This window comes from Tachypleus tridentatus, chromosome 13 (genome assembly GCF_004210375.1).
Source record: "Tachypleus tridentatus isolate NWPU-2018 chromosome 13, ASM421037v1, whole genome shotgun sequence".
NCBI lineage: Eukaryota > Metazoa > Arthropoda > Merostomata > Xiphosura > Limulidae > Tachypleus > Tachypleus tridentatus.
The window spans coordinates 257,799,148-257,812,457 of NC_134837.1; the positions used below are offsets into that span (position 1 = coordinate 257,799,148).

Below are 13,310 nucleotides of genomic sequence, written 5' to 3' on the forward strand. Positions count from 1 at the left end.
TCTGAACTTTAAATTTTTACAAATATGTATAATGTGGGATATAAAATGTACCCTAGGTATGGAGGTAACTAAAAAAATAGAACCAACATAGTAGTCTGTTTGCCCCTCACATATGAATAATACTAAAATAATCAAAGGAACAGAAATAAAAATTACGAAACTGAGATATGGGTGCTCAAGACCCCAACCACCCACATCTATATCACCATTCACTGTCAGCAGAAAGTTGTAGAAAGGATAAATTAAAAAAAACAAAACAAAAACTAAATGATAATAAGGTACTACAACTTGGGTGTAAGTAAGTTAAATAAATGCACCTCTTGAAGCTGATATTTCAGCCCCCACTGAGGTGGTAAGGCATTAATTAGTAGCCCAGTAGATGAATTACACTAGTTTGAAAGGTTCCAACCTGTCATCTAATCTAACTAGTATAACTCCCAACCACCACCATTTAAGTCTACTGTAACTACCAATTTTCAGACTCTAAACAAACCTTTATATATGATAAGGTGTTCATCCACAAAGTAGTGCCAAGTCGTTTAAATGACCTTATTATCAACTAAAATTTGTTATCAGAAACGTTCAGTAAAATTTCTTTAATTTTTAGTACTTTATTTAATACATTCTCATATTTATCAAAGAATAATTTTATTTGAAGTTTCTTTCATTAAACCCATTAGATGTCAATATTTATATCAATATTTCAACATTAATAATAAAATATTGAAATTTATTACAAATTTTACAGAATCTAGAAAACTGTGAAGTGAAAATGCTTATAACATAAAAGGGTAAACCATATATTGGAAAAGCAAAATATTTATATTGAAACCATTATCAATTATTTTAATTTCTAAATCTAAATAATGTGCCTCTACATTAGATAGATAAGTATTTTCAGTTTTTAATTCTACTGGATAAATAGTGTTAATGACATTACTTATTTCAGAATTATTATAGATCTGTAAGTTAAAGCACAAATATCTGGGTTTATGTAATTTTCAATAAACCTCTTCTCATAAAAATAAAGATATACATTTGCAATACAATTAAAATAGTTAGCTCCCACTGGAACTTCTATTACTTGTTTAAAAATCTGGTTATTGAAAAATATACAATTATTATAAATGCAGAAACTTGATATAGCCTTTATGTTTTTGGAGCAAAATATTTGTTCTTCCAATTCTATGAAAGGATAACCAAACTGTTCTATTAATGAATTTATAACAATAATTAAATCTTTTAATGGAATTGTGAGGCATAGCGTAGCAAAATCAAATGTTTGAATATTATTTACATGTTCACAATTTCTTAGATACTCTAAAATAGATTGATTGATTTTTATTATCCAAAAAGTATGTTTTTAATATTAACACTTATATTTTTAATTTTATCTAATAAAATTTTAAGTAATGTATTTAATAAAATGGCTGGTTGTTTAATAATTGTTCTTAATGAACTAGAAATAAATATAAATTTAATCAGTTTAGGAATAGTGTATAGAAAAAAGAAATATACATAATAATTTGGTTTAAGATAAAGTTTTTTTATAAGCTATAATGAAGTTATTAATTACTGTCTCTCTAGATTGGTTAATAAGTTTAAATGTTTGTGTACTATTGATTTCTTTTATCAAAATTATAAGAATTAGAGTGAAGACAGCAAGTCAGCAGCATCCATCACAAACTCTTAGGCTACTCTAATTAAATAGTGGTTCTTAATTGTCACTCTTACAATGCACCAAAGTCCTAAAGCACAATGTTGCAGAAATGTAACAAGGACCACAAATCCTCAGATTCACAGTCTGGCAAGCTAACCGTAAAGTCATATCATGCTCAACAAGATAAGAACAGGATAAAAACAGTCCTAACAAGGATGTTATACAGAGAAACATCAACCACACCAAATGTCATTCCACAATTTTATTGTAATGCAAATGATGTAATAGTAATGTACTACAGTTAACAATACATAATGTAAGACACAAATACAGGCTTAAGATCCAATATCACATAGGTTTCAAGAATACTCTGCTTAAAGACCATATACATGGTTGAGGTATATTATTCTTTCTTTGCTTGTACTTTCAAACATTTAAGACAAATCTGAAACAAGTACTGTAGCATAACTAAGAAAAGATCTTTAAAGACGTTTACCATATGACTGTGTTGCTATGTAAGTAATCCTTACCTTGTTGGAACTTCTAGACGAGGTTTCCAACATTCTACCACAGTTTTAATGACTTCCAGATTGTTGCGGAAAATGTCTTTTCGTGGATGAGCACATTTTGTCATTAGAAATTCTAAGATACTATTTGCTGCGTGTCTTCCAATAATGGTGTCCTGTAATAATGGTGAGCACACACCAAGGTTATTCAAACATAAATGTATAAAACTACTAGCAATTATAAAGAAATCCTGTTGTTTGCAAAACTCTTTGCTGTAGGTAAACTTTGTCAAGAGCACACGTGAAATCCTAAAAGTTTTATTTGGGAATGTTTGAAGATGACACAGAGGATTTGCAAACTTCTTACCAAAGGCATTTAACATCCTTTCTGCTATTCTCAGTAATTCAATACTTTAAATTTACTTTTAAACTGTTGCAAATATCCATGATACAGTCATTCTTATCTTTTTACAGATGAAAATATTATTAATAGTGAGAGTGTACAACAATGCATTCTAATCATTTTAAATAGTATGTTTAAGCACAGCATTTAATTAGCTATGATCACTAGGAGTATATTTTTATTTCTGATCTATGTAGATAGCTTACTTTAAAGTTACATATTATCTCAAAACAGACACTGGTGTAAAAGTCGGCGATAAAACCATAAATCATCTCAACTCTGACACTTCTGTTCAGCATGAGAATCACACACTATTTTAATACTAAAGTTTTGTACACCAGAAAACAGCTTGTTTACCTCTGGTATTGCTACAGTTGCCCATGTCATAAGCACAACCAATACATCCAATATAAAATAATTGATTTCTTGTCCTATTGTTCCACTCACAACCAGCTGCATCAAAGAATCCAACAAATACGGTGCATATGGCTTGAAAATCTGTAGCACAAAGTTATTATTACTAATATGTATTAACACAAGATCTCAATGTGTCACATTCATCAAGTGTCTATAACAATGGCCATCATCAAATAATTTTATTCCACAAATCACATCAGTAGGATATCTGAATCCACTTGTATTGATGTACATGAATAAAAATGGACCAGGTTTCAATCCTACCTACTGTAACATTATATTTACAAATGTAAAATATAAGAAGTAATAGGGTTTGAAATATATTTGTTCTTTAACAGCTTGTTGTATCAATAAAATAATGTCTTTTAAGCCAAAAGTTTAATAATTGGGGAAAACATGTTGGAAAACAAACATAATCTGAAAAGATACCTCAAACTGCTCTGTAAAGCTAACACACTACTCTGCAAAGCTAACACACTACTCTGCAAAACTAACACACTACTCTGCAAAACTAACACACTACTCTGCAAAACTAACCCTCTACTCTGTAAAGCATGCACTACTCTTTATAACTAACTCTCTATTCTGTAAAGCTAAGCCTACTCTGTAAAACTCGAACACTACTCTGTAAAGCTAACCCTCTATTGTGTAAAGCTAACACACTACTCTGTAAAGCTAACCCTGTACTCTGTAAAACTGATTCTCTACTCTGCAAAACTAACACACTATTCTGCAGCACAGAAGGTGCTGAGCTAATCTTTTGTCATTACCAAAACTAACTTGATTTACTCATTTTAAAAAGTAGATCAATGTATGGTGTTTTTAAAATTTCTTCACATGAAAGTTACAAATATAATGAAGTCAGTGATCAGTTTATTAAGTGGTAAACCTACATTTGAAGAAGTAATTTAATTAATCTTGGTTTGTTTTCAACCATTATTGTAACCATTTACTTTACTTCTAAAAATAAAAAAATGTAAGTCAGATTTAAGACTGCTCTCTGAACATATTATAAACACCATAAATAAACTGAAAGAACAAGTGTAAACTTGAACATAAAAATATGGTTTAACAACAATCTTTTTCAATCATCATAAAAAAATCTACAGCTTCATAAAATATTATACATATAAATATAACTGACTATTAAATATATATCACAAACAGCAATAAATAAGACTATCTAAACATTCTTCCTATATAAGTGTGTATGCACAAATTTTATAATAGCCATAATCTGCACACTCTACTAAAACCTACACACAAAGAAAGTTTTAATTTCCTCATCCTAAGTAATTTTATAATTTAATAACTTATTGAAAAGGAAACATTTTAAAATATTGATTATTTTTTAACATAAACAGCCTATTACATCAAAGCTATCACTTATAAGTCCTAGCCAAATGCACTCATTCTCGGGCACTGCATTCAATTACATAAGAAACTATATGTTGAATGTTTTTTATTATACGTATTTAATAAATAAAAAAACACAAAGCATTTCAACAGTATCTTTATAATAAAAATCACTGTTTGCTAATTTACTGCTACTGGGTTACCATTACAAAAAGGATTTTTTAAACATTATTTATTATAGTGCTGCACTGAAAAAATACAACTTATAAGTTTAAATTGTTAAATCAATTGGTCACAAATAAAGAGCCATTCATGCAGTATAACAGATGTTTTATTTTAGACATAAACTGAAAGCAAATTAACATTTTATAAAGTTACATAAAACTTGGTAAATTTTCTCATTCACCAAAAGATGCCAGTAACTTCTCTTTATTTATAAATCATGATAAAGTAAAAAAAGCAGTTCTTACATTCTTATATTTCTAGTCGATTTTTAAGATATTTCCAATATAAAAATTAATATTAATTTTCATAAATTACAAAAACTTTTGGTTGGAAGATGCATAACTTTAAGGCCAAAAGAACTAGTTACATTTACTGTTAGGTACCACTGATTATTAGCCTTTGCTATTCAACACCAACCATTGGTAACTATCACTTGTATTCTCCTACATTAATGAGCGTAAACTGACCTGTGCATTATTTATAATAAGTCGAGCCAGGAAGAGCTTTATGTTTTTGTGCACTTCAGGGTTATTTAGCTTATTGTATAAACCTTCCAGAAACTTGGGAACAGCAGTGATACTTTTCTAGGAAGAAATATAAAGCAAAATACATAAGCTAACATTGAAAATTTAGATGGAACAGCAATAAAAACAGAAGAATGTGGCAAAATTTTTGTTCCAATGTAAACATTATTATAGCGTCTGCACCAACTATATTTAAGTCTCTAAACAAGATACTCAGACTAATGACAGAATCTTTGACGATACACTGTTGTTTACAAGTCCTAATAATGTAATGGAGCCAATATAACTTGCTGTCTAGGAATGAAACTGGAAAAATATGTAGACTTCACATTTTATAGAACACACACAACACATACTAAATTACTATAAATTAAATACAAGAACTGACAAAGCCAGGTTTAAAATGTAACAGGAATAAATGAGGGGCATGGGCCTCCTTTTCCAATATTTGGAGCTGTAGCATATGAACCATACATCTCATGCAAAAATATTTATGCAATGTGCAATATTAAATATAACTTTTATTTCACATCAACTTCAGACATTTTCCTACTGACTTCATTACTCTGCCAAGCTCTCACTCCTGACAGTAAATCAAAATAGCCATCACATCTGAACCATTCAACTGACTGTTTGTCCCTTTAAATTTGATTTTTGGGGAGTAGGGGTCCCAAGTTCACATATCAGATTTCTTCAATTTCAGCTTGTTTCCCAAAACACTTTATAATATCAAACAGCTCTGTTTTATATATCAAGATAGCAAATTCTATTACACGCTTCCTGCTCAACATATTGTTGAAAAAGGTTGATGAGCATTTCATGGTTTGTACACCAAAGTAGGGATAAGGTAAAGAAACGTTTTTGAGTAATTCATTAAGCAATTAAACCTAGTTTATGATGCATCTCTACTTATTATTAGCACTTTAAAAAAACAACCACTATTAAAATGAACTAAAAAGTCATTTCATAATAGTTTAACTTTTATACCTTTTTGTTCAGTGGAAAAATTAAGGTTGCATTAACACTTTTCAGCAAAGAAAAATCATCTCATATGAACCATATTACAGATCATTATTAAACTAGGCTTAATAATCGCAGAAATAAAAGAATGTGTCTGGGTATTTCTACTATAGCAACATCTATTTTTATACCAAAATTCATTGTGACAAATATTTAATTTCTAACTACAAGTTTCTAGTCACCTGGAAAGCATGTTTTATACCTGATCAGCAGAAGCCAGGATTCCTTTCTGTTGCATAGTTTGAAGAAGTGTTGACAGAGAAGCCATACATTCATGACTGTTTAGATCATCGTTCTCCAGTTCTATATAGTCATCCTTCACAATGACTTGGCTTTCCTGGAAAAAAAAAAAAAAAAAACAATTTTTATACATTTGTTTTAAAAATACCAATTTTCTAAAAACGAGTTTAGAATAACTAAATAAGAAAACATTTCCACATCACTTTCTATCTTGGTGTTACTTGTAGCCCGTTTTAGTTTCCAAACTATTTTGTTTTTAAATTTTATGTTTTAAAAAGTTTCTTTTCTCACCCTATTCCTCATTTTCCTTCACTAGACGCCAGTCCCACCTGGAACAATCACAATGAAAGCTAATCTATAAATAAGCTTTGATGTTTTCATGGTGAGCTGCTACAAATTCCCCCAAATCCCCAACTTTTACACTTTACACTTCAGTTCATCACTCATTTATCTACTTTCCAAAACAGTGAACAGTCTTGCCCAACCTCTCTCTGTCTTAAAATAAACTAAATTGTAGAGCTTTTGATATACTTCTGCATTAACAATAAATTAAAAATTGCAGTGAGATCTAGCTTTTAAACATTTATTTTGGTAAAAGTGTTCAGAAAAGTGACCATTACACTCCAAATATTTAGGATGTTTTTTTCAAAGCAATGTTTTGTTTTTGCAGTTTCCTCAGGGTAATATAAACAACTATTTGATATTAGAATAGTCACTTACAGATAAAAAGTATTATGTTTATATTTATACACAGACTTATTCACAATTATGTTTTTTTTAATTATTTTGATAAAGATAGATAATTATCCAAAAATTAACAGTTCTGATAAGTCATTCCATGAACTGCAACTAAAACACATAAAACATTTATGAATAATACTCTTAAACCACTTATTAACATCTAAGTGAGATGTTAAATATAAAAGTATTTAACACAGGTGTTTTAAACTGATAATTACCAGAAATTTAGTTTTAACATTCAGATAAAGTTAACTTAATTCAGCATGATATATATATATATATATATATAGTTTTATAATAATTGAAAATAATAAATACTTGTTCTGGGTTTGATGAGTAACTTCTCTTTCTGGCAATATTTTCTCCTACTGTTGTGGAAAACATCTGAAAAAATGTTTTTTTTATAAATATAAATTTTTACATGATTGACGCCCTGGTCATTCTTTTTAAAAACAAAGTGCATTAAGTTACTTCCCAAATATTTCATGAAAATAAAACCAGAGATTTTGTTTTAAAGATAATTAATTGTACTCTAAACTTCACCTTCTGTTGGAAAACATATAAAAAATATTTCACTTTTTCAGCAATTTTACGTCAGTTGGTGAAAAGAAATACTCTAGCTCCCTCAACACAATACTCACACTCAAATTCTGGATGACAAAACACTCACTTGAAATAAAAATGTAACTCAGAATGACTGATATGGGTATTAACAGTTTTATTGATAAGCAGGTAACAGCGTTTTGACCTTGCTAGCTTGTTCTCTGCTTGTCAATAAAACTGTTAATACCCAGATCAGTCATTCTACACTACATCACACTTAAATGATTTGTGTATACTAACACAGATTTGCCTGACTGCAGGTGTGAACTACAACACCATAGGTGATGCACTTAACACCAAATTATTTTATCCACAACATATTTCTTGCCATCTGTCAGTGCAAAATGTTTTATAAACAAAAACATCCAGACAGCAAGACTATTAAATAATGTAGAGACACAGAGGACAAAATTTAACAGCAGGATATCTTCAATGTGCTCTACGGAAGAATAATTACAGGATGGCAACAGACTCTGAAATTATGCCCTAATTTAATCAAGGGAAATGTCACTTATCAAAAATTGAAGGTGATAATTACAACCAAAAATCCTGAAACCCAATAGTCGTCACCATAATGAAATTTGGCATATATTCTGATATTATAAGCAAGACGATAGAGAAGGATGTTAAAATGAAAAAAGTTCACAAGGCAAAAGTTGAAAAGCTACCAACAATGCCTCAAAATCAAAATATAAATGCACAAAAGAGAGAAGACAAAAAAGGTTTAATAAACTGGCATTATAATGGTTGCCAAATGACCACACACACACACACACACACCTATCAAGCCTTCCTACAATAATAATTTTTTTTACTTCTGGTCTGCTAAAACATGGTTTTGAGAGTCAATATCCATGTACAGTGGATCCATATAAAACACAAGTACAGTGTGCAGAAAATTTATCAAGATTTATAATTTAACTTTGACCAATCTTGACTAAAGCTAATATTTGCTACAATGGGAACAAAGAACATAATCATGGCCATTGAACTGAGCACTATCAATGACAAAGAAAGTAGTTCCAACATCATTGGTATATAGTGTTATTAGCCATTCGTAACGTAAAATTTAAGTACATTTTAGTTAAAGTATTTCTTCATCTACATGAATTCAAACTTAAAAACTGTTAAATATTTCACCAAACAAAGGTTGATGAACTATTATACTTGGTAAACCAATAAGGAAAAACGTTTTCATTATTTCCACTGAGATTTCTGTTCTTACCTTTTCACTTGTAGAGAAATCAAATCTGCTGACATCTTCACTTAAGCTACTGTCTGCCAGATACTGAGATGCAAGATACTGCACTGATCTATAATTACTTTCAATGCCACTGCTTTCTTTATTTTCTTCACGAATTGTTAAAAATGTTTTTTTCCTCTCCATGGGTGCCTGTAAGAATTAATCCCATAAGTTAAAACTGTTAAAATATTTAACAAGCTAATGCTTCAAACTAAAATGGAATGAACAATAACAGTTTAACAACTAGCTCCTAAAATATGTAACACATCAACATATATTTATTATCCACTCATCACAACTACAAAGCCAAGATACACATTATTTTGTGTGAATAGAATATAAATCAAATGAAAATGTAGGAAATGAAATCTAAAAATTGGTTCATACTGAGTGAGGGTGGCTACTACCACCCCCTAAAAAAGTGAAAAAGCCATATGAAATGCAACAGAATTATCATCCTTAGAACCTTTGTTAGGGAGTACACTACAACCTCCCCAGAAACAAAACTTAGAGCTTTCCATTTCACAAAAACAAGGAATAGAAAGAAAAATAACTTAAAAACAAAATATTTATTATGTATTTAGCTTAACTTTGAAAAAAAAACTGTAGTAATGTCTATATAAAACAGTTCAAATAAAACTTATACTAACCTCTAATTCAACTGGAAAAAAATATTCCTTCTTGAGATCTACAATGTTCTCCCATATAAACTCTCTCTATTTAAATACATATAATAATTATTTCAGATATATACATCCATACATATACATACATACAAAATAAAAACAAATCTTTCTAGTAACCTTACAATAAAATAATTTGTTTACTTGTATAAACTTTACTGGTGCTTAACATCAGGTTAGAGATTTATTACAATTTGAATCACCAGTTATCTTTTATAAGTTAATAATACAATCTCTTATATTAGCTGGATTTTCTTGCAACATAAAATTACTTTTGTTAAAAAATATTATTTACTGTTTTTAGTTAAGCACATAGCTTTACTATTAGCTATCTGTACTGTGAAATAACAGGTACTGAAACCCAATGTTTTGTGTTATGAGCATTCAGACTTACTGTTAAGACCCTGTGAACTTTTTAGATATTAGATCAACTATTAATTTAAAAAAATAATAATTTCTCACCTTAGCTGAATTTTCTTGAAACAGAAAAACATTATAAAACTTTGGATCGGACTGGGTACAAGATATCACAGCAATTAAAACATTGTAAGCAGCACAACTGAGTCGTCTCCGTACGTCATAAAGAGTAGTCTCACCTCTCAAATCTTCTTTTTTTGTTGTATGACTTTGTCTTAAGAAAATATTTTTCTTTACTTTGCAGATCAATATATTTACACAGCATAAAATATGTTTTCTAGAAACATTACAATAAACTAACACATGAATAAATAGTATTGACATAAAAATAGTGATGTATCAGTGTAGAGTTTGAAAGCTTCCCTCTCATGATTCACAGAGACCTCAAGATACTGACCAAGTTCCTCTGTTATCCCCAATTACTTCTATAGTTATCCCAAGGAGAGCTAAAACTCGAAAACAAACCACATTAGGACACTTGCACATAGTGCCTGACCATATTTGTCATGTTTGGTTCCACTAGCTTGTAAATGGAAGTATGAACAAATTTTTCAAATATGGCACCCCTGGGATCCTAAGAGAAGACTAGAAACACAAAAAACACTGTCAAATTTAGATTCATAAATCCCTCAAAACACTCCTATACTTCCATGATGCCTGAGTGACCTTCTTAATGCATTTTAGCCACTCTCAAAATAGATATAACATATCAACTTAACATTAGTCCATTCCATTGGCTGTGGTTTCACTAGATAGTAGATAGGGACAGTGGGAATGTCGTTAATCCATTCATGCGCATCACTAATTAGATGACGAGGCATTTGGCCTACTTAAGAGAGTCATAGTTACTCCCACCGTTTTTTACCTATCAAATGATGTATCATATCATTTGTTCCATCCTCTAAACTAAAATAATTAAAAATAAATAAACAAAAAAAATCTTAAACCCAACACTTATCAAGCTTTCTCTTAAACACACTTAAATTTACTGCTTTTACAACATCTGAAGGCAACCCACTCTAAAGGCTAACCATACTGTAAGAAAAATAAAACTGTCTTAGCTAAGATGATTTCTACCCTGTCAAAATTTATATTTGTGTCCCAAATATACATCCTTACTCTCACCTACATAACCAGTAACCTTTTTAAAAAATGTCGAAAGATTTGTAAGGCAAAATTTTCTCTAAGTGAAGCCATGTTGACTATCCTTTATTATGTGACTTTTCAAAATATATTTTAACCCTCTCAACCTAGGTATCCTTAACTGCACAAGACACAATATTTTAATGTTTTACATTTCAAATTTTATTCAATTACTTTTTGTTTATATTATATCAATAAATATAACATAAAGGCTTAGCTAATAATCCATATTTTAATAATACACAAGGTTTAAGTTCTTTACTTCATACGGCAATATTTTAAAAAATCCTGAATTTCCCTGAGTGTAGCACATTTTCTTGTCTCTATTTTATTCTCCCTACAGAAACTATGAAATTAAACATAAATTACTCACTATAAAATCAATTTTGCTCAGATAAACCATAATTTTTATACTCTTCAAGTTTGCTTAGTTACAGAGCTATCAAACAGCAAATTAGGCCCTTCTTTCCACACCAGCATATCACATCCTCTCATTTGGCATTTGTTAATAGCTCTCTCTTATGCTTAATTGTACATCATCTACATGCAATAGAAAGTCAAGACTTTTACCTATCAAATGATGTATCATATAACATTGTGTTCTGAACACAGAATAGTTAATTTCACTTTTAATTTAAGGTTGGTTCTCACAGGAATCACAACAGCTAATTTGGATGTACTTTTAATGCAATGTAGTTAGAAAGCCAGAGAAACTATGATTGTTAAAGGAAACTGTCTACATTTTTCATCTTTTTAGTCTACATTCTTTGTTGCATTATCTAATTAAATAAAAATTATTTAATGCACAATTACCATTAGTTTAAAAACATTTGGGTTAACTGTCACAGATGACTGATAGTAAGTACTTCAGTTCTTGTTTTTTATGTTTATTATTAATTTATTGTTATAAAAGTAACTAATATGTAATAATAGAAACCTCTTTTGTATAAGTTAAGGTTAGATTAGGTAAAATAAATAAGAGTAATTATATAATAAAAATATTTTATATGGCATTCATGCAAGCAGCTCAGAGTTGCTTGTGTGTAACATAATTTGATAGTGTAATGTGAGCTGCACATTCCCTCACTCTACTGTTAAGAATTTAAAGCTACTTAGGATAAACTAATACAGTTTCACACTACATTTGAAGTAATTATACATAATGAAGAAGGGTAATATTAGATTTAGTTTGGTCAAATGTACCAACCTTGTATAGAGTTAGGATAAAGAAAACAGCAGATAAAATATAAAGTTTTATTGAAAAGAAGCATTTTAAATGCATTTAGGTTTTAAGAGATTTCTTCATCTTAAAAATCTCAAATTTTATTTTTGTAAAGTATTTTTAATCTTAACATGAAAATCGCTTTACATATGGACTATTCAAAACAAATACTGAATATATTCAACAGCAAATCATTTTTTAGTTTATTAAACATAATTCATTACAAAATCTGATTTTTTTTGTATATGAAAGACTTATAATGTTTACTGAATTACTGCCAAGTATCATGAAGATACTTATTAAAGTATATAAGTATTAAATATTAGTATCAAATCTATAAAGATTTTAAATGAGTATAGAAAAAAAGTCAAGTGGTTGTTCTAATTGACCGATCCTGTGTGGAATGAGTTAAAAGACTTTCCTAAACTATTCCTACAAGTGATGCAAGTCTAATGGGGTCTATAATTACTGGGACAATATTCATCACCTACCTTGAAAAGAGAAGTCACATCAGCTGGTGTTTGCCCACTATTCATGGACTGACAACAAATAGTCTCAAATGGCTTACATATCCATTTTTAACCTTCACAAACCTTGGGGGAATGTTATATAGCTCAGAAACCCTATAATTTTTTAAAACTTCCCAATTTTTTTTTAACCAGCTCAGAATTAATGCAATCATCTGTTTGATCTCATTTCCATTTATAAACTGTTCAGGATGTGGAATATTGCTTAAATTTAATAACCCAGCCATCTCATAATGACCAGATACTAGGCTTTATCGTATGTCAAGGGTTCTACCCCCATCCTAACACTTTGTTTACCCTTCATGTATTTAAACAAATCCTTACTGTTAATTCTTACATCATTAATCAAGTTTGTCTCACACATCCTTTTTTATGCCCTA

The 13,310-nt window shown here is 29.6% G+C and overlaps 1 protein-coding gene across 3 annotated transcripts in view; it reads right to left on the minus strand.

The window, feature by feature from the left end:
• The window catches only part of LOC143238700 (DNA-dependent protein kinase catalytic subunit-like), a 191,160-nt gene that overhangs the window by 74,493 nt on the left and 103,357 nt on the right, over positions 1-13,310 (minus strand). For 2 of the 3 annotated variants that reach the window (XR_013020719.1, XM_076479154.1), the window contains exons 45-52: positions 10,084-10,252; positions 9,589-9,654; positions 8,921-9,088; positions 7,411-7,476; positions 6,314-6,448; positions 5,035-5,151; positions 2,927-3,067; positions 2,191-2,342 (exon numbers count right to left, since the gene is read on the minus strand). Coding sequence is in view for 2 of the 3 variants with exons in the window: in XM_076479154.1 (XP_076335269.1) it covers positions 2,191-2,342; positions 2,927-3,067; positions 5,035-5,151; positions 6,314-6,448; positions 7,411-7,476; positions 8,921-9,088; positions 9,589-9,654; positions 10,084-10,252 (1,014 nt within the window). In the remaining variant the exon portion in view is untranslated. The remainder of the gene's footprint in view (positions 1-2,190; positions 2,343-2,926; positions 3,068-5,034; positions 5,152-6,313; positions 6,449-7,410; positions 7,477-8,920; positions 9,089-9,588; positions 9,655-10,083; positions 10,253-13,310) is intronic. The other variant, XM_076479155.1, reaches the window with a different exon arrangement.